The sequence below is a fragment of the Acipenser ruthenus genome, chromosome 24 (genome assembly GCF_902713425.1).
Source record: "Acipenser ruthenus chromosome 24, fAciRut3.2 maternal haplotype, whole genome shotgun sequence".
In the NCBI taxonomy this organism is placed as follows: Eukaryota; Metazoa; Chordata; class Actinopteri; order Acipenseriformes; family Acipenseridae; genus Acipenser; species Acipenser ruthenus.
The window spans coordinates 9,317,012-9,339,643 of NC_081212.1; the positions used below are offsets into that span (position 1 = coordinate 9,317,012).

The following is a 22,632-nucleotide window of genomic DNA, read 5'->3' on the forward strand; positions in this document are numbered from 1 at the left end:
GTTAGTTCTTGTGCTGTTATATAGTTTATTGGGTCTCACATGTGCAGTTTTGAAAGAAACACACGACAAACGTGTAGTTTCATTTTAATACATCTAGGTGAAAACGTTTTTCCTTGTAATGTCATATGACCTCGTAAACGCGCCTTTTCACAAATGAGACAGTCCAGTTAGTCCGGGAAGCCTATTCTGTAAACAAGATCGCAGAGCAAGAAGTGGAGTGACGAGCGGCAGTTACGAACTAAGCGTAGCGATAGCGTGACGCCGCTAAACGCAGCCGGATGTTTGTGCTTGGATGCCGCAGCGGGCTCTGTGAATTAAGGGAGACTGTGCAGTGCGGAGTGAAGAATTGCGCAGTAAACAGAAGCACGGAGACACAGGTAGACAGAGAGGAAAAAAAAGATCATTTCTAGGAATAGGGGAAAGTGAAGTGGTACCCGAGGCCGGCGGGACGGGCAGAGAATGGGAGAGAATACGGGAGTTAGTTCCACCTCTGTGAGCTCAGATTGTCCCGAAAAGCCGGCCTTTCTGCTCCGGACGAGGCGAATTTAATAATAACACCGACCCAGGAACCACCGCCGCTCACACAAGGCAAGAAAATGGTGAGTCCAGATACGTACATAATAATAAATAATTAGAGAACGTGGAGATTCGTTGTTTTATTAAAATGAAAACAACTATTTTCGTTATGTGTGTGTTTGTTCGTGTAGTTAAGTATTGAGGCCTCGGTGCTTGGACTGGAAAGGAATGCGGGGGACTAGATAGTAAATACATGTTAATTCAGAGCTTTATTAAAATACAACTCTGAACCGATTTAACCTACTGTGGAACACTGTTACGTTAACAGTGTAAAAAGTTGAAGTTACTTACACCATCAAATTAAATGATATTTTTAAAAATATGATTCCTACAGTGGTTTGAATAGTTTACTTTTTTGCAATCCATTTCATGAGCAAATAAGGAAGTTTCTGATTAACAACAGCAGCTTGTTAATATATCAACAGTATGAATTGCAGGTGCGCAGTATTCATGTCTGCCCATTTTGGCCCTTGATAGCTAGAAATGTTCTGGGCATTAGTATAGAAGCCATAAAGTCAAGTTTGCAAATCACCCTCTCCCAGCAGCCACTTCAGGCAGCCTACAAATCTGACTGCGGGGATGTCAGTGAGTTTTACGTCTATGGGGAATACAATTGTTAAACAGTATCGTCCTGTGATCCCAAGCACTTTTTAGGATTCACATTCAAAATGTGGGTAGCCTTATATATGCACTGATCGTGTCCGGCTGTCTGTTACTACGTTGGGACCTCGATAACCAACTGTTATGATTTTGCACCAATCTTCCCCATTTGTCATACACTGCTATATACTTTTGGAGTGCTTTTGGCTAAGTCTCGATTTAAAACTAGCATTTTTAACATGTGCATTCACTCTTTGTAGTTGAAGACTCTATCTGAATTTCCCAGCACTGGTTTACACTAACCCACTATAAGAGGCCCAAACTGATTTTACTCTGTGTTGTGTGATGCACTGCCGTTAAGGATTATGTTGCCTGTCACAGTGAGACGAGATGAGATAAGATGATGTGATGTTAAAGCTCTATAACCACAGATGCAGACTAGCCCTGCTCTTTTGCATTATGGTTGAGACGCAGGTTCCTGTTGGCACGCATCCTACTCCCTATTGCACTGTTAAATTACCTTTCTAGGCTCTGATAGTGACTTGGGGGGCACACTTGGGTATTTCGATTCATTAGACTGCTTTCCACGTGTGCAGCATCTGCATTAGCAACACATCATGTCTTTTTGCTGAAGATCCACTTTGTTCTTTGTTTGTTTTCATCTGGGGGATATCAGATGAATAGGCTATATTTCAACAAGCTCCTGAAAACATGTATTATATTTAAATATAACACTTAAAGATATTTTTCTCTTATCAAAGGTACAGTAGTCTGCAGCTAAGAGAACACCCCTCAGGAAGCAAGCAAAGTGTTCTTATATGCAAAGTGTTCTCTAAGACGGAGTGAGCCACCAGATACAATATGAATCAATCAATTAATAAAAACATATGTATTACTTGTTGTGACGCACGTGCATCAACATATGAAATTAACTGAATAAGTAAAAGTAAAACAATAGGCATGTGTATGTTAATAAACTGTAATAATAATGTAAAATACAAACTAACGTTAATAAAACTAAAGCAAACCAACACGGTCAGAAAGCTTATGTCGCTGTGTACTATGAAATTAGCTGGCAGGTGTATTTCGGTCAATCACAATGGCAGAGGTAAAAATAATGGAAGTTACTTAGGTTAATAAACTAAATGTCAAACTAAATTAACACAACACCCCTACACACGTTCCAAAATACAGCAGCACTATACAAGACGTGCACATTATTTAACAGAATGGTGAAGCAACTCACCAGAACGGGAAGCGACAAATTGTTACGCGACTTGTGTCTGATTCAGGTTTTTTTCAAGAGCTCGAACAATTTCCAACTTTGTAACAAGAGAAACAGGTCCGCATTTTGCTATTTTGTAGCAATGAGATGCACTTGTGGAAATCAGAATACAAAACAATTCAATGTTATGACGGTGGTTCTGGAATGATTTAATAAACCAATCCGTGTCCCTCAAGACACTCTTGTGATGACAAGTCGTGTTGTTTTTTGTTTTTTTTATACGAAACAGTACTGTATCCATGGTGAACGAATCGCTGTCAATGCGAAGACCTTAACCCTTTGGGACCCTTTAGTTTTTCAGTAGGATGTTCCTCAGGACCAGGTTCTTTTTGGTTGTATTTCACTCGCTTTCTATAAAAAATCCCCCAAAATTAAATTTTTTAAAGTAGCATTTTGGAATGAGTGTACTTTTTTCAGAACACTCTGGGGGACATTATACAGTACTTCAGAAACCACACTAACTCCTCATTTATTTTCAACACTTTTTTTATTTTAAAAAATAAATAAATACTTCAGAAACTATAAAAAAATACTTTTACTGGCTTTTCCACTCCAATCAGTAGCTTTGGGGTTTTCTAAAAGAGAGAGGTACAAAAACAGGTTATTCTGTTACCCCAAGGACCCTACAAAGCTCCCTGAAAGTTTTGTTGAAATTTTCTGAAATATGGGCAACAGCGTTCCCTCTAAGCTTTTTAGATACTGAGAAACTTGCTGTTTTGACTGAGAAAGGGTAAATTATCAGGAGAAGCTTTTGTCCACGCATTAACCCTTTTAATATATTATTTTTGTTGCATTATACAATATTCCAACACAAGTATCTCAACAATTTTACAATATGCTTTACATTTAAACAATACATTTAATGTGTCACTGCCTCTGATTCTGAATCAGAATCCTCCTTTATTTATTTAGTTAGTTAGTTAGTTAGTTAGTTAGTTAGATGGATAGATAGAATGAATTATGAAGCCTGTTTGAGATTTTATCATAAATGCAGCCCTGTCAGTAGACTGCATGCTTAACTGGTGGCCTGCATATAATTGCTTTGTACTATACCGGTATTTTTGGTTAAACTGATTCAGGTGGAAGTGTTTGAATCAACAGCAAACATTTGTGTCACTTGTGTGTTTCTGCTGCAAGATGGTCGTTCTGTGTGAATTAAGATTTCATTTTGCCATCAGAAATGGAGCGAAGTATCGAAAACATCGAACATTTTTTGTTTATAGTTGTATACGCTGTGAAGCTTACCGATTTACAGGATTAAACTTGAACCTGATGTTGTGAAAACCATAATAAATAAATATTTAGATTAATTTTCCCCTTTTCCTACTTCTTCAGACAGACCGATTTTATGTTCATGTAGTTACTGTGTATTGTATTGGAGTATTTTTTTTATAAATGTATAGCACATGTTTAATAGAAAATGAAAATATATATATTTATAGTAAAAAAAAATTAAAATTGCATTTAAAATCAATGTTTTTAGAGAATTTTAAATAGCTTTCAAACCAGCACTGTTTTTCTGTTAATAGATTGCATTTTCAGTATACAGTGAAACACCTTATTTTTAAATCATTTTTCATCAACTGAAAATGGCATCATCACAGCTGCCACAGTCCCCTGAAAGGACCCAGAGGCATGATAATGCAGAGTGGATAATAGTTTGACCACTGCAGGGATAGCATGGCTTCTATGGGTGACAGGCTGCAGGTTATCTTTTAAATCAGACAGCAGCTCCAGAGTTATGTGGCTGCCCAGCCTGTACCTGTGCTTCATTTGGTCTTCGTTTAAATTGAAGATGTAATGCGGGTATGAAATACCCTTTCTCTTCTCATCCTACAAATCGCTCGTTCTTGCTGCAAACACAGCAGCCATGGTTAGGGGATAGTGTTTTTCATACTAGTGTTTTTCATTAGTGCCAGTACTTCACCTACTGTATGGGCTGGTGCCCATTTCAACACTAAAATGCTTCCTCATAATTAGCCTTTTCAGAAGCATTTTTTGCTTGAATAATGAGCATGGCAAATAATGATGTAAGCAGAAACTTCTGAGAATTAAACAGAATGCATACCAGTAACATGATCCTGTAATGCTAATAAATGAAATATCAGGAAAATGTAGGTGATCCCCTTAGCCATGTAATTGAAACCGTTGGCATATAACATAGAAACTGAAAGTACAGCAGCGGTATAATCTGAGTCAGGTGTCTTTTCAGTAAAAGTGAATCTTGTAATGCTATTACCATTAGTAAAGCTTTAAAGTAATTGTAGCTAACACACATTTCATACATCTTGTCTGTTTTGTACTCCCATTTGCTACACAGGTCTCAAATGTGCAGTTTAAGGAAATACACATGTTAAGGGGAGCGGGGGGGCATCCTCTTCTTTCATCAAACAAAAAACTACCAATCCCCCAGCGCCCTATTCTTCAGACACCATGTCTTCAAGGTCCTAATTGATTCCTTTTCGACTCGCAGGTCTATCTCACTGGAACCATGCTGAGCATCAACCCGCTGGAGAACCTCAAGATCTACGTCACTAACCGTCCACCGCTGGTCATCTTCATGGTCAGCGTGAGTGCTGTGGCCATAGCATTCCTGACCATCGGCTACTTCTTCAAGATCAAGGAGATCAAGTCTCCAGAGATGACAGAGGTACAGTGGAGATGGATACAGATCAACCACACAAAGCAGAACAAACAGAATGGGGGGAAAAAAGCATTTTGGGCTTCCCTAATTTAATGATGCTTAGTTTACATAGTAAACCATTGCATGTATGGCCAAATATTCAAAGATTTTATGCAACTTCTCTTGCATTGAGAATGTTTTGCATATATTTGCAAGTCTGTGAAATTCAAAAGAGTTGTGGGGAAATTGCTAATATTGCTAGGCTGCAGAAGTGAGTACATTTAATCTAAACAGGAAATTAACCTCAACTGAAGACTGCGCCCAACTGATGCAAGTGTATTTGCGTATCAGAGGAGGCAATGGCCGGATTGCCACGTAGCTTAGAAAATTGATACGCTCTCTCCGTCGTCATGATTGATGTGACGTAGCAGCACATTCCACACACGCTATAGGAAGTGCGCGTCTAAAACACTACGATTTTAAAGGGGGGGTAAATCACCTTCTCACTTCTCACCTTCGGGACAGCTAAGCTAGGGGTTGTGAATGATTACAGTTTATTTTTGGTGGGGGTGTGGGGGACTTGTCTTGGCTCAAGAGTCATAGAGTGAGACCCAGTAGAGTTTATATAGCAAAATGTATTGGGTCAGAAACAACACATGGAAAATGTGAAGCATTTTTTAACCCTGTTGCCACCTAGACAGTTCCAGCAACCCCACATCATCGGGAATATTTTAAACACAACAAAAGTCATACAACATAAGCAGTGTTAAAAGCCTGAAAATGCAAACAACCAGGGACTTAGAATGGAGCCCTATGGAACACCACAGACAACTTCCAACAATGCCGATTTTACCTCCGCAATAGAGATGAACTGAAACCCATCAAAGATAAGATTTGAACCAGGACAAAGTCCCACTGTGCTTTCAAGATGATTCAATAGGATGGAATGGTCTACCTTATCAAAGGCAGCACTTAGATCTAGAAGAATTAAAATCGATGGAAAGCCTGAGTCGGAGCTTATCAGCAGACCATTCACAACTCTGACAAGGGCCGTCTCTGTGCTATGTGCAGCGCAAAAACCTGAAATGAAGCATTTCAAACATTATTTAGTAGTGCTGGGAAAAATATTACATGTATCCAAACGCAAAACAAAATGTCTGTGTTCATCTGAAATTACATTTGAGAGAAATGTGTATCACAATGAGTTTTGCATTGCACTGATGTACTGTACCACCTTGCCAGAATTTGCACGACAGTTACTAAACTAGCAAAGTAGTAATGCTTGATCTGTGTAATTAAAGGTCAAAAATGAAATGTTAGTGTCCGCCAGAAATTACATCATTGAAAGAAAACGGAAATCTGCATCGCAATGTGTTTTGTCTTGCGCCTCTTCGCCTTGTTACTAGGAATTGCGCGATTGCTTCAATAATGGCAAGTGGAAAAAGGGCTCCGTCAGATGTCAGGTCTAGGGTGCTGTTTTGGATTTGGGAAGCGAGACAGAATCGGGATCGGTTTCTGTCTCCGATACCGAAGCACAGACCTCAAAAATACCTGTGGCCCAAGAAAGCAAAACATGACTGCAGCAGTTTGTTTGGGGACACAGATAAAGAACCAGCCTCCATGGACTATCGATCTGAATAGGGTTGTCTTTTGCAAGAACACAAACTGTCTATCACAGAAGACTCGCTCATGGTGGAAGCAACATGCCTCGCCTTTTCCAACACTCCCAACTTGCAAAGGAAATGTTATGTATACCGGGAACATTGACTCCAGCAGAGAGGATATTTTCAGCAGCTGGTAACATGGTTATGAAAAAGCGGGCCAGCCTGAGTGCAGAGGTTGTAGATGCAACGCTGTTTCTAAAAAAATAAATGAATAAATAAATAAATAAACTGAACTTAAGTAATCACAGTTTTTGTTTCTGCTTTAGTACTGTATACTGCATCCACCCTGTTACATTCTGTACAGTGATGTTGTTACTGAACAGCCTGAGGCAGTACTGTACTAGTAGATTACTGTGCAACGGTGCTTGGGTAGACTGAGGCAACAGGTTTTCATTGCATTGCCTTTGCATCATGCTGGTTTCCTGTGACATAAGCAAGGTTAGTCCCCCAGTGGAGGATAAGAACGACAGGTGCCCTTCCTGTCTAGGGCCAGAGCATGCAAGACAGGCACTCGCCGACCTCAGCTTCTGCAAGTTTTGTGCAAGTTTTTCTAAGCACACGCTAGAAAAGCATGTGTCTCTCAGCTCTGAAGAGATGTCCATTTCACTTGGGCAGGGCTCTTCCCCGATCTCCATCCTCTGCAAATGGCTGTGCCAAGGCAGAATAGGAAAACTGCCCGAAGCAAGAGTTCATGTAAGAAGCCGTCCTTATGGTCTTCCTCTTCCTCTGCCTCTCATAGTTCTAAGAGATCGGCTGACTGAACAAATAGAGAAACTGTGGGCAGCTGTTTCTCATCAGGACACAGTGCTTGCTGAGCTGCTGCGTGAGCGCAGTGCTCCGCCTCTTGGAACAACACAGTGCTTTAAGTACAGACTGGCACCACGAGGATATGCTGTACATTGCTGCCGCTAATGAGGCTGGCAGCCCTGAGTTGCCCTCTGAGGAGGTAGACTCTGACAACCCATTACCAGTTAATGTATAATGTCGGCAGAGCTGTTGTCATTAATTAAAAGGGTCACTGCAAAATTGTAAGTGACTTGGCTTGCGGATGGGACAAGGAAACAGTCCATCTTTGACGATGAGCCTGTTAAGTCTACCGTGTCCCCCCCAGTGTACCCAGATTTTCTTTTTGAAGTCCAATCATCCTGCCACAGCTCCAGCTCTAAACAGCACTTAGTATGTACAGTATATATTTTGACAGTTGTTGGGACATTATATTTTATTTGTATTATTGCATTTTTTTGAGTTTTCAAATAATAGGAGTTTCCCCAAACAGTAAACTAAATTCGGCTAATCTGCGTTTAACTAATTCAGGCTCAAATCGGTCCTAATCTGCGGGGGTCTACTGTGTCTGTGTACATGGGCACCCCCAGAAATATTTCACATGGTACAGAAAACTGAATCACCCCGACATTGCACAAAATACTGAATGGTAAACCAAATGGCATACTACAACAATAAAAAGTACAAATAAATCTATTTGAAATATAAACTTAAACCAGAGGAAAAACTACCTCACAAATCATACTAGTTACATTTGACTTTTACAATCACAAATGTAATCTTTACTCATCCCATTTAACTAAGCATAACACTTTTTTCTGACACATTCAACTGTGTGGTTAGAGGATCCAAAAACGGAAGAAATAGGTCAAAGCACCTGTATTCCTGTGGCATTAAAGTTGGGACTTTCGATCTCGGGGTTTGAAGTCAGCTATACGAGGCATTGAGACAATTATTTCAGTTTTTCCAGCCAGTGCACAGGCATTTTCCCACAGGTTGTTATAGGTGCTGTCTACACTTTTGTCCCGAAGCAGTGAAACTAAATTGTTGGCTTGTTGATTGGCTTTCACAAGCTCGCAAGACGGGTTCTGAAGAGCATTGAGTGGAGTGAGATACTGCAGTAACCCTTGGCACACAATAATACAGACCAGAAATTCAAATGACTCCGTTGCTCTGGCTGTGGGTACAGCGGTGCCACTACACTTGTGGTCTGCGGCTGTTTTTAAATGATCAATGGTGGCAAACAAATTTTCATATTTCACGATGACTGTGGAGAGGCACGCATCATGCGTAGACCAGCGGGTGTCTTATGTAGACGTTGCTTAGTGTCACTTTTATCCAAAAAACACTGCAGTCGTTTTGGAGATGCAGTCACAAAAGCCACGATCTCTTGAACGATAATAAGTGTATTGCGAACCAAAGGGATTCTCGTTGAGTGTGTAATTGCAAGGTTTAGTGAGCGGTTTCTTCAGTGCACATATGCTGCTGAGGGGTATTGCTCTCCGATGCAGGCTTGCACTCCACGTATTTTGCCACTCATGTTTCCAGCACCATCGTAGCCTTGTCCAACCAGGTTGGAGGGGTTCAAATTGGACTGCTGCAGGTGGTTCAGAAGCAGTGTGGTAAGCATCTCACCTGTTGTATCGCTTGTTGAAATAAAAGCCACAAAGTCCTCTTGCACAGAGAACTGTCCTGATTATGAATGATCCACATACTGAAGAATAAGGGACACTTGTTCTGTACAGCTAATGTCAGCACTCATCTGCCAGCAACGAGAACATTTTAGCATTTCTGCATTTAAGTAGAATGCCATCATGAATTTGCTTTCTGCATAGATCAATAATTTCATTTTGTACTCTGTGGCTGCAGTACTTCGCATTGCCCGGTGCTTGCTGCAGGTGCCTCATCTCCTTTCGCGCGGTATTTTAAGAAGGCTCTGCGCTCGTCGATGTGACTCCTGATTGAAACGTTTTGTTGACCGCAAACCACAATTAAGTCTACAATTGCTCTCAAAGCTGACTTACTGCATTCTGCATATTCCTGGTGGGTATTATTTAAAGATGTAATTATGGACTGTTGCTTGTTATCACAAAGAATTCATCTGGGACTCGCCGTTGCTTTTTTAAAAATACAGCGGAATGGTGCTGCCCATCCCTTTTTTGGCTGAAATCGAAAAGCACTTCATTTTATGGAGTTGGATGCCGTTTTAAGAACATCTGCACTCACAAGGCCAAGATCTTGTACATCTTCAGTCTCAGATATTGTAGTACTTGCATTAAATGCTGGTCCTGCCAACATCTTTTCAGACTTGAAAACCTCACTTCTGTAAGTCCCTGAAACAGACGGTTCAGTTCTTTTACTTGTATTATTTTGATCCGATTCATCCTTCCTCTGATCATCAGAAGAAAGCCCTGTTTTGTTCTTTTTGAAGGCTTCAAATAAACTTATTTAGTTCCGATTTCTCATAACTCTTGTACAATTCGAAAAGCTTAAAATATTGTAAAATGCGCACACAGCAAAAGAAAAGGACCACTGTCGGCCGCGGACCACTGCGTCTGTATAGATTCTAATGCATAGTTCACACACCCTAGTCTCTGTAAGTCGCCTTGGATAAAGGCGTCTGCTAAATAAACAAATAATAATAATAATAATCGTTCACACTTCTCTATCGATCAGCTCTTTTTCTGTCTCCACATGCCAACACTGTCAAAGTAGGCGCTCCCCTCCCCTATATATCATCTCAAGTAAAAAAAATAAAAAATAAAATGTGTTGTCAACTTTATGTACTATTTATTTCGGGATTAAACAAAACAACATTTAACTTGAACTGCTGTTTGGCATCCTTTGTTTTGTAGTTAATTCACTGGGGTAAAGTATGTCCCACACAGCAGTCTTTACTCCTGGGATATTTTTCTATTTTAATGTGTTACATATTGTATATATGTCTTGCTGTAAAATTTAGGCATGCGCATGGGCCACGCCCCCCTACCTCTGCTGCTATGCCGTCTCTGCCTGCGTTCTGAGCAATATAATGACTTTTATTACTTTTTGAAAATGAACGAGTATCTAAACGTATATTTAAATTAAGCGAATATCCAAACATGAAAATCACGTGTTTGTCCCACCACTAATATATCTCTCTTAGTTGATCCTATTAAAAAGGTGTCACTAAAGAAATGTGGACCAGCACAGCTTTTCACATTTCATTTATAATATGAGAGTTCATCTCAAATATTTTCTCTAACCCTCGTGTCTCCTTCCAGGACTGGAACATGTTCCTGCTGCGGTTTAATGGCGTGGACTTCTGCATCTCAGAGAACGAGACTCTGAAGCACGGGCAGAACGAGTCAACCACAGCAGAGAGCACCGTGACCAGCGGCCAGGCCCGACTCGGCACACTGGCCCCGTCACTGCTTGAGGACCCAGGAGCCATCAACATCTCCGTCCCCATCACCCTCACCCTGGACCCGCTGCGGCCCTTCGGGGGCTACTCCCGCAACATCACCCACCTCCGCGCCAGCCTGCTGGGGCACCAGGTGGGACTCACAGGTGGGAATGTTTTGGTTTTATTGGTCTGCTGTTTGCTGATCTCTACTAGTCTAGTACTGTAGTTTTATGTTTAACAGTAGTTCTGTCATTATTATATTGATATCAGTGCGGACCCAAATATTTATTTTATGAACCCCTGACTATTAGGGGTGTAACGATACACTGCTATCACGATACGTGTCACGATATGCAGAGATGTATAGCAATACATGTTATGGTCCTGATGAGCTACCTGTATAATTATTATTATTATTATTTGTTTATTTAGCAGATGCCTTTATCCAAGGCAACTTGCAGAGACTAGGGTGTGTGAACTATGCATCAGCTGCAGAGTCACTTACAACTACATCTCACCCGAAAGACGGAGCACAAGGAGGTTAAGTGACTTGCTCAGGGTCACACAATGAGTCAGTGGCTGAGGTGGGATTTGAACCGGGGACCTCCTGGTTACAAGCCCTTTACTTTAACCACTGGACCACACATCCTCTTGGATAATAAGGTCAAATAATCATTTTTATGATGGATTGTTTTGTTAAAAGACAAACAGAAGCTGCTTTTGGCAGGGCTGAGTGTACATAGTGTGTTGTGTATTTTGTTTATTCTTCCTTCGTGTTTTTGTAAATGCTCCACCTGAGACGCACTGCCAGCTGAGTTTGTTTACACTGAATCGCAGTTGAGGATCGGACGGCTGCAGTTCCTTGACCAGCTGGTGGGAGTATCCTGACAGTGCATCCTGCAATGAAAGGGAGCCACTGACACACCGCCAAGCTACGAGCCAAGGACCAGGACTGTCCACGCTACCCTGGACAACAAACCTGTCTTCAGTGAAAGAAACCAAACCTCCGAACACCGCGTGTGGAACCAAGATCAGAGTTTTTAATTCCTAGCGTAGGGATTAGTTGACTTTTGAAATCCAGCAACATAGAGATGTTGTGTCAGCGGGAGCGCTCAGTATAGCGAGAACGGCTCTTTTTATTTTACAGTTTTGCCTTTTTGTACACTTTGTACAGTCATATAAGGAATTGCTGGCAGCGTCACCTGGTTTATTGTGTAAATAAAACCTGAGTGATGTTACAACTCCAGCTTCTGTGTGTCTCCACTCTGTCAGCAGATTACCCACAACTCCCTATGGCACCACTCTTCTGCCCTAGAGGAATGTCACATTAAAATGTTCTGAATATGGGGTGCTATATAAATGTGAGGTTGTGGTTGTTATAGCAATGTCGCTTTATTGTGTGTGTCTCCCTGTTTAGGTAGAGAAGCCCATGAAGAGATGAACGTCAGCTTCACCCTCCCTTCTGCCTGGAACTCGGATGAATGTGTTCTTCATGGACACTGTGAGCAGGTGGTGTTCAGTACCTGCATGACCGTCACAGCAGCCAGCAGTGTCTTCCCAGTCACAGTGTGAGTATTCACAGAGTTAGTAGTTTTTTCCCCTTTTAAGTGCTACCATAAGAACATAAGCACAAAAGTTACAAACAAGAGGTGGCCATTCGGACCACCATCCATTTAATTATTGATGCAGTACAATGGCAGTGTTTTATACCTGTCTCCTGATTTACTCCCCATGCTCAATTCAGCATTTCCCCTACCTTGCTCTCTGGGTTTCAGGAGCTGCAGGTGGTTCAATCCATTACGCCTGACCCTGTTCACTCTGCACAGCTCAGTAATTATGCCTCTATGTACTTCCGCTTGTGTACTGCTGTACTGGAGATGGATATTCCAAAGTGCAGCTAGGCAGCTGATTGCTCATTTTCTGAAAAAAAAGAAGGGGGGTGGGAAACAGCCTTCATACTGGAAAAGTAGTGCTATTAACTACAGGTATTAACTTGCACACATCACTTATAGCAGAACCTCCACCTTGCTCAGAGACTGTGCCCCAAAGGTAAAGTAAATTGAACATTCTATTCAGGAGTGCTGAAACATTAAGAAGAAAGCAGTAACACACGACAGGGTGTTCAAATATCTTGTGGCATATTCACACTCTTTTTTTATGTCGCAGTATTGGTGCATCATTACCATAGACTTTTACAAACAGTTAACAAAAAACTGAGCCTGCTTCATTCTGTGTTTTTTTTTTTTTGTGGTTTTTTTTGCAGCCAGCCTCCTCACTGCATCCCAGAGACCTATACCAACGCAACAACATGGTACAAGATCTTCACCACGGCTAGAGATGCCAACACCAAATACACGCAGGACTATAACCCCTTCTGGTGTTACAAGGGGGCTATCGGGAAGGTGTACCACGCCCTGAACCCCAAGCTAACTGTTATAGTGCCAAATGTGAGTGTCCACATTTACATACACATTTCAGATGGCAAGAATGTTTCATCTTAAGAACAATGCTTGTATCTGCATATACTAGACACTGTCACTGCAAAGAATCTCAGTACATTTACATGCACGCATATTGTGTTTAAATGATATTGAATATGCCATTCCTCTAGAATTCCCTGTTTTACATGCAAACTTTGGTAGCATGCAGAATACTGAGACCCGGTAACTAGCGGGCATGGGTGTAAATTCCATTTAAATGAATTAAGTCCAGTGAGCTTATCTGTAGTAGCGTCTATTGGGAGAACCAGTGTGCTACTGAACTTCTGGTGTACATACTACTGGCATATACCCCCTATCAAATCTGGCATGCTTGTATTTAGAATATGAACTATCATGTAATATTCAGTTCAGATGGATTTAAAATTCTACATAATTCTTCATACTAAGAATCCAAATACTAATGGGAATTTAAAATGCATGTAAACATTGGATGATGAAGAGAAAAACAGCAGAACACATGCAGCACTTGCAGACCAGCAAAAACACTGTACAGTCTCTTGTAATTTGCTGCTGCTCAGTTTGTATGGGGTGTATTACTGACCTCTATTCCATTTCAGGATGACCGCTCCTTGATAAATCTGCACCTGATGCACACCAGTTACTTCCTGTTTGTGATGGTGATCACAATGTTCTGCTATGCAGTCATCAAGGGGCGGCCAGGCAAGGTGCGGCAGAGCAGTGCAAACTTCTGTCCTGAGAAGGTAATTAGAACGCACAATCCTAGTGTACCACCCAAGCACTGAAGATGAACAGGTGTCCTCAGCAAATCCGTTACACAGGACGGCCAGCCAATATTCCACTGTGATCCACGAGAGCCCAAAGGCCAATAAAGAGCACCCTGTGGACCCCCTCAGTCAAGATCCGCAACTTGGGTAACCAGGATTCAATTCAGCAAGACCTGGATCGCTTGACTTGCCCTCCACTCCAGTGCCTTTACTAAGTGAACCATCTAGACAAACGTTAATCTAGTTATGCAAAGATTAATCCTCCAATTACTGTATAAAATAAAAAGAAATGCACAATTGAACCTAGCTAACTGTATACAACTATAAATATTATATTTAGGGTAACTGAATAGTTTTTGATGTCACTTTTTATATTAAACTGTCAGGTCATCTCATTATTTTAGTCATAATTCAGTTTCAAGTGGTGTGTTTTTTTTTTTTAAATTTGAACCTCTGATAAGGTTTCATTGAGGCTCATATTGTTACTGTGAATGTAAAATAACTAAAAACAGGACTTGAAACTCACACTGGCCCTGCACTTATTCCTGGATTTCAGAACTTCACTTGTTTATGCTATGCAGTCATCTGACCAGGTGCCAGAAGTTTAACCAATCAGGCCCTTGGTAAATCTGCTTTGAACTGATAGCGCTAATCACAGCATGAATCATATACCTGAGCATATAAGTTTACTGCTAAAAGTTGTTCATGCAGTTATAGGGGAACAGAAAACTCGTTATTTAAAGGGTAGTTTTGAATCCCAGGACGGTGCAGGGCTAGTATTGGTCAGCCATGATTATAGCCTAATTGTTTGTTTTCTGTCTTTAGGTTGCTCTGTCAGAAGCATAAGAAGTCATTTTTTTTGAAGTTTTGAAATAAAAAGAACTTTAAGACTCAAACTGATATACTAGTTGCCTACTGAACCCAGAATAAGGGTGCAAAGCTTTGTGAATGCATTACTCTACAATGTTGGGTTATTCCAACCAAAGACATTTCAAGTGCCTGTATCTACTGTGTAAATATTCGTCTTTAATTCAGTATAAAAGGATCAGCTGGTGTACCTCTACTCTATTACGAAGCCTGACGCTACACATAATCTGTGGGTTGCAAGTTTTAAACCCGAGTTTTTAATGGACAGTTGATGAATATAAGGTACAAGAATATCTACAGCATTTCAGAGTTTTAAACTGTTTATTTTTTTATTTTTATTTCGGTGTTGCTTATAGAGGAAGCATCAACTATCCTGAAACGTTTTTATGCATTCTGCTCAGTTCAGAAGACCTGGCTTGTTTTATCAGATGCTTTCACAGGTTCCCAGTCTGCTGTAGTAGGATGCGACTCACCTTTCCAGGCTCCTATAAAAGAATGGGGAATATAACATTCATAAACTGCTTGTGGTCTAAATCCAGGTAAATCAGTACATTGTCTCGATTCTTTAATGGTGTTCAGCAATTTCAGTCTGGTCTTTGGCAGTAAAACAATCAGCCTAATAGTGATCAATCCTGAAATCTGATTTTCACAAGCAGTACTTGGTGGCTTAGGATGTGAAACAAAGATTGTACTTTTCTCTCCAAGTGATATTGGTTACTTTTAATTCTAATTCTAAGACAAATGAAGAAGTTAAATGAGGTTTGTAAGATTTGTTAAGTGAATAGTGTAAATTATTTTCAAAATGTCTGTTTTCCAGTGTTTTTTATTTGCTGTATTGTAGTGTGATTAATTCTTGTTTTCCTTCCAAGATGTTCGAGGCTTTGTGTCTCCTTTTACCGTGTAGCCATTAAAACGAAGGTTTCAAAAGGGAGGGATTATGGATGTAGGTTGTTTTTTTTTTTTTTTTTTTATTGTCCCTATAGACAGTATAGCCTACACATGTTAAAGCATACATGTATTTTCTATATATATACAGTACTGTGCAAAAGTTTTAGGCAGGTGTGAAAAAATGCTGTAAAGTAAGAATGCTTTCAATAATAAGACATGTTAATAGATTATATTTATCAATTAACTAAATGCAAAGTGAGTGAACAGAAGAAAAATCTAAATCAAATCCTTATTTAGTGTGACCACCCTTTGCCTTCAAAACAGCATCAATTCTTCTAGGTACACTTGCACAATGTCAGGGATTTTGTAGGCATATAGTCAGGTGTATGATTAAACAATTATACCAAACAGGTGCTAATGATCATCAATTCAATATCTAGGTTGAAACACAATCATTAACTGAAACAGAAACAGCTGTGTAGGAGGAATAAAACTGGGTGAGGAACAGCCAAACTCAGCTAACAAGGTGAGGTTGCTGAAGACAGTTTACTGTCAAAAGTCATACACCATGGCAAGACTGAGCACAGCAACAAGACACAAGGTAGTTATACTGCATCAGCAAGGTCTCGCCCAGGCAGAAATTTCAAGGCAGACAGGGGTTTCCAGATGTGCTGTCCAAGCTCTCTTGAAGAAGCACAAAGAAACGGGCAACGTTGAGGACCGTAGACGCAGTGGTCGGCCAAGGAAACTTACTGCAGGAGATGAGAGACACATCATGCTTACTTCCCTTTGCAATTGGAAGATGTCCAGCAGTGCCATCAGCTCAGAATTGGCAGAAAACAGTGGGACCCTAGTACACCCATCTACTGTCCAGAGAAATCTGGTCAGAAGTGGCCTTCATGGAAGACTTGCGGCCAAAAAGCCATACCTCCGACGTGGAAACAAGGCCAAGCGACTCAACTATGCACGAAAACACAGGAACTGGGGTGTAGAAAAATGGCAGCAGGTGCTCTGGACTGATGAGTCAAAATTTGAAATATTTGACTGTAGCAGAAGGCAGTTTGTTCGCCGAAGGGCTGGAGAGCGGTACATGAATGAGTGTCTGCAGGCAACAGTGAAGCATGGTGAAGGTTCCTTGCAAGTTTGGGGCTGCATTTCTGCAAATGGAGTTGGGGATTTGGTCAGAATTAATGGTCTCCTCAATGCTGAGAAGTACAGGCAGATACTTATCCATCATGCAATACCATCAGGGAGGCATCTGATTGGCCCCAAATTTATTCTGCAGCATGACAACGACCCCAAACATACAGCGAAAGTCATTAAGAACGATCTTCAGCGTAAAGAAGAACAAGGGGTCCTGGAAGTGATGGTATGGCCCCCACAGAGCCCTGATCTCAACATCATCGAGTCTGTCTGGGATTACATGAAGAGAGAGAAGCAATTGAGGCTGCCTAAATCCACAGAAGAACTGTGGTTAGTTCTCCAAGATGTTTGGGCCAACCTACCTGCCGAGTTCCTTCAAAAACTGTGTGCAAGTGTACCTAGATAAATTGATGCTGTTTTGAAGGCAAAGGGTGGTCACACCAAATATTGATTTGATGTAGATTTTTCTTCTGTTCACTCACTTTGCATTTTGTTAATTGATAAATATAAACTATTAACATTTATATTTTTGAAAGCATTCTTACTTTACAGCATTTTTTCACACCTGCCTAAAACTTTTGCACAGTACTGTATATTATATATATATATTTTTGCTTTTTTTTTTGTTTGTTTTCCTACATTTGTTAAGCATTCCTGCTGTTTGCAAATGGTTTAGACACAAGTGCCCCAGACTACAAAATGCATTACGTTAGTTTGAAATCGGTGCTGGTAATACTAAAAATGAAAACCCTGCAAAATCCAATAGACTAACCTTAAATATAAAAGTTAAAAAGCTGCTCTCCAAAGACTATTAGTGATACATGCTAATCGATGATAAAAATGCTATTAGGATCAAATGTAACCAATAACACCTCGAAGGGCAGTATCATTGCTTTGCACATCCCCATTGGTGGTTTCTTCTCTCAGCTCTCAAAGTTTCCATTTTAGTTAGCTATTGCCTTGGTTAGAACCCCATAGTCATTAGAACCCACTGTGTATATTCCTGTTCTGGTAAGCTTTGATATTCCTTTGTTTGTGTGTGTGTGGCACTGTTTATCTGTGATCTATTTTTAAAGATCTTAAATGACAAGGCTTTGGAAAACATGTCTTACATTTCTAACAAAATTTTCACAATAGGTTCCGTTATCATTTTACCTACTGATCTTTTTGCTTTTCAGTCCTAATGTAATTGTAGCTAACAAAATAACTTCATTATTTCTTGTTTTGCAATTCCATTAGCGAATTTCAAACGTGCAATTTTAAAAGAAACACATATTAAAGCATACATGTATTTTCTTTAATGTGGTATCTGGTCCTACTTAAGGCTAAAGGAAGCTCTGTTTCTGTGTCATTCTCGAGTTATCTGTTTGCCCTTTGGGTCATAGCACCGCAGCAGTGTCTTCTGGGTCAGAGCATGTTATTGACTGAAAGCATGTCGGTCACTAGGGAAGTTGATTGGTCTAAAAGCATGGCTACCAAACACATTTCTTTAACCTAGTATAGTACAAGAAATCCTGTTTTAAAATGAAAATGTTTTCTTCAAAACTGCACATTTAAGACCTATATAATGAATGGATGTGCATGGCGGAGAAAATGTTTACAATTTTGTTAGCTACAATTACATATTTACCTTGTCTAAAGTTAAGCAAGTTTGCCTGTGTTACAAAGTAACTCCTTAGCTGTTCACTCATACTTCTTACAGTTCATTGGAGAAACTATATGGGAGTCAAGTGGGATTCTATTACCTGTAACACTGGAAGCGAATGGGCTGATCAGGCTTGTAGTATTGTGATAGGACCACTGTAAAGTTTAGGAAAACAAGCCCTTGTTTTCTGGTAACTGGTCCTCATTCAGTTTCAGCAGGTGGTGTTCAGTTTGATTCGAATCTGTTTCACAGCACATTGTCTTCAGAAGACCATTTTTAAAAAGTGAAGAATGACAATTGCAGGATAACAGGCATCAGAGATATTAAAGGCAATAAATGAATCTTTTTCTGCCAACTTTCCCGTGGCAATGTGTTACATTGTGAGCTTGTTTAAATTGTATCTTGGTATCCCTAAATAGATAATGGACCCATCTTTCAATATATGCAAAAAATTCTCTAAAGTGAAGCGGTACCCCAAAAATTACGATGAACGGCTTGGGGTTTGAGGCATTAATTTCCCATTTAACACAATCAACCACCTTGTTTGTTTTAATATCTTGGTATCTCAGAATCTCAAAAAAAAAAAAAGGAAAAGATTTTAATAAGCAAGACATTTTATCCATTTGCTACAAATGCAGAACGACTGGTTGGCTATCAGTTCTTCAGCTCCCCTTGAAATGCATGATTAACAATGAATGTCATACTAGTCTTGGCAGTCACATTTTGTACTGAATTAGAAGTAGAAGACTGTATTTAAGAAGAATCTACCAACTGCAAACTGGGAAAGAGTCTTTTCAGTGTCGCTGTGTAAATGTAAAAAGGGTTTGACTTCCATCCATCATTATCTTCTGAAAAATCTCCAGGTGAAGCACACCAGTGCAGGATCACTGCAAACTATTATTATTATTATTATTTATTTATTAGCAGACGCCCTTATCCAGGGCGACTTACAGTTGTTACAAGATATCACATTATACAGATATCACATTATTTTTTTTTACATACAATTACCCATTTATACAGTTGGGTTTTTACTGGAGCAATCTAGGTAAAGTACCTTGCTCAAGGGTACAACAGCAGTGTCCCCCACTGGGGATTGAACCCACAACCCTCCGGTCAAGAGTCCAGAGCCCTAACCACTACTCCACACTGCTGCAAATCCATCTCCACACTGCCGCATACCCATCTCCACACTGCCGCTTATCCATCTCCACTCTGCCGCACATCCCTCTCCACACTGCCGCACATCCATCTCCACACTGCCGCATATCCATCTCCACACTGCCGCATACCCATCTCCACACTGCCGCTTATCCATCTCCACACTGCCGCATATCCATCTCCACACTGCCGCATATCCATCTCCACACTGCCGCATATCCATCTCCACACTGCCGCATATCCATCTCTACACTGCCGCTTATCCATCTCCACACTGCCGCATACCCATCTCCACACTGCCGCTTATCCATCTCCACACTGCCGCATATCCATCTCCACACTGCCGCATATCCATCTCCACACTGCCGCATATCCATCGCCACACTGCCGCATATCCATCGCCACACTGCCGCTTATCCATCTCCACACTGCCGCATATCCATCTCCACACTGCCGCATATCCATCTCCACACTGCCGCATATCCATCTCCACACTGCCGCATACCCATCTCCACACTGCCGCTTATCCATCTCCACACTGCCGCATATCCATCTCCACACTGCCGCATATCCATCGCCACACTGCCGCATATCCATCGCCACACTGCCGCTTATCCATCTCCACACTGCCGCATATCCATCTCCACACTGCCGCATATCCATCTCCACACTGCCGCATATCCATCTCCACACTGCCGCATATCCATCTCCACACTGCCGCATATCCATCTCCACACTGCCGCATATCCATCGCCACACTGCCGCATATCCATCGCCACACTGCCGCTTATCCATCTCCACACTGCCGCATATCCATCTCCACACTGCCGCATATCCATCTCCACACTGCCGCATATCCATCTCCACACTGCCGCTTATCCATCTCCACACTGCCGCTTATCCATCGCCACACTGCCGCTTATCCATCTCCACACTGCCGCATATCCATCTCCACACTGCCGCATATCCATCTCCACACTGCCGCTTATCCATCGCCACACTGCCGCTTATCCATCTCCACACTGCCGCATATCCATCTCCACACTGCCGCTTATCCATCGCCACACTGCCGCATATCCATCTCCACACTGCCGCATATCCATCTCCACACTGCCGCATATCCATCTCCACACTGCCGCTTATCCATCTCCACACTGCCGCATATCCATCTCCACACTGCCGCTTATCCATCTCCACACTGCCGCATATCCATCTCCACACTGCCGCATATCCATCTCCACACTGCCGCATATCCATCTCCACACTACCGCATATCCATCTCCACACTGCCGCATATCCATCTCCACACTGCCGCTTATCCATCTCCACACTGCCGCTTATCCATCTCCACACTGCCGCATATCCATCTCCACACTGCCGCTTATCCATCTCCACACTGCCGCTTATCCATCTCCACACTGCCGCATATCCATCTCCACACTGCCGCATATCCATCTCCACACTGCCGCATATCCATCTCCACACTACCGCATATCCATCTCCACACTGCCGCATATCCATCTCCACACTGCCGCTTATCCATCTCCACACTGCCGCATATCCATCTCCACACTGCCGCTTATCCATCTCCACACTGCCGCATATCCATCTCCACACTGCCGCATATCCATCTCCACACTGCCGCATATCCATCTCCACACTGCCGCATATCCATCTCCACACTGCCGCATATCCATCTCCACACTGCCGCATATCCATCTCCACACTGCCGCTTATCCATCTCCACACTGCCGCATATCCATCTCCACACTGCCGCTTATCCATCTCCACACTGCCGCTTATCCATCTCCACACTGCCGCATATCCATCTCCACACTGCCGCTTATCCATCTCCACACTGCCGCTTATCCATCTCCACACTGCCGCATATCCATCTCCACACTGCCGCTTATCCATCTCCACACTGCCGCTTATCCATCTCCACACTGCCGCTTATCCATCTCCACACTGCCGCATACCCATCTCCACACTGCCGCTTATCCATCTCCACACTGCCGCTTATCCATCTCCACACTGCCGCATATCCATCTCCACACTGCCGCTTATCCATCTCCACACTGCCGCATATCCATCTCCACACTGCCGCTTATCCATCTCCACACTGCCGCTTATCCATCTCCACACTGCCGCATATCCATCTCCACACTGCCGCTTATCCATCTCCACACTGCCGCATATCCATCTCCACACTGCCGCATACCCATCTCCACACTGCCGCTTATCCATCTCCACACTGCCGCTTATCCATCTCCACACTGCCGCATATCCATCTCCACACTGCCGCTTATCCATCTCCACACTGCCGCTTATCCATCTCCACACTGCCGCATATCCATCTCCACACTGCCGCTTATCCATCTCCACACTGCCGCTTATCCATCTCCACACTGCCGCATACCCATCTCCACACTGCCGCTTATCCATCTCCACACTGCCGCTTATCCCCATCGTCACTGTACCGCATACCCATCTCCACACTGCCGCTTATCCATCTCCACACTGCCGCATATCCATCTCCACACTGCCGCTTATCCATCTCCACACTGCCGCTTATCCATCTCCACACTGCCGCATACCCATCTCCACACTGCCGCATATCCATCGCCACACTGCTGCATATCCCCATCTTCAATTGAAGGAAAACTAAATACATAACAAACAAAATCTAATGAGATTACATGTCATGTGGCTCTTGAATTAGGAAAATAACACATGACATTTTGAAACTGATAGGGCTTCTCTTCCCCACCACTCCATATTGAGGA

At 42.0% G+C, this 22,632-nt stretch overlaps 1 protein-coding gene across 2 annotated transcripts; it reads left to right on the top strand.

Moving 5' to 3' along the window:
• Positions 1–129: 129 nt before the first annotated feature.
• On the top strand, positions 130–15,940 carry LOC117429906 (transmembrane protein 248). 2 transcript variants are annotated; one of them, XM_034049853.3, is made up of 7 exons: positions 130–599; positions 4,935–5,111; positions 10,795–11,080; positions 12,334–12,484; positions 13,180–13,363; positions 13,975–14,118; positions 14,968–15,940. In XM_034049853.3, exons 1-7 carry the CDS (start codon positions 597–599, stop codon positions 14,986–14,988), a joined length of 966 nt encoding a protein of 321 aa, XP_033905744.2. In that variant the 5' UTR covers positions 130–596; the 3' UTR covers positions 14,989–15,940. The 2 variants fall into 2 exon arrangements, with proteins under 2 accessions (XP_033905744.2, XP_033905743.2); XM_034049852.3 differs by having other exon boundaries at positions 131–599; positions 13,975–15,940.
• Positions 15,941–22,632: the final 6,692 nt, after the last annotated feature.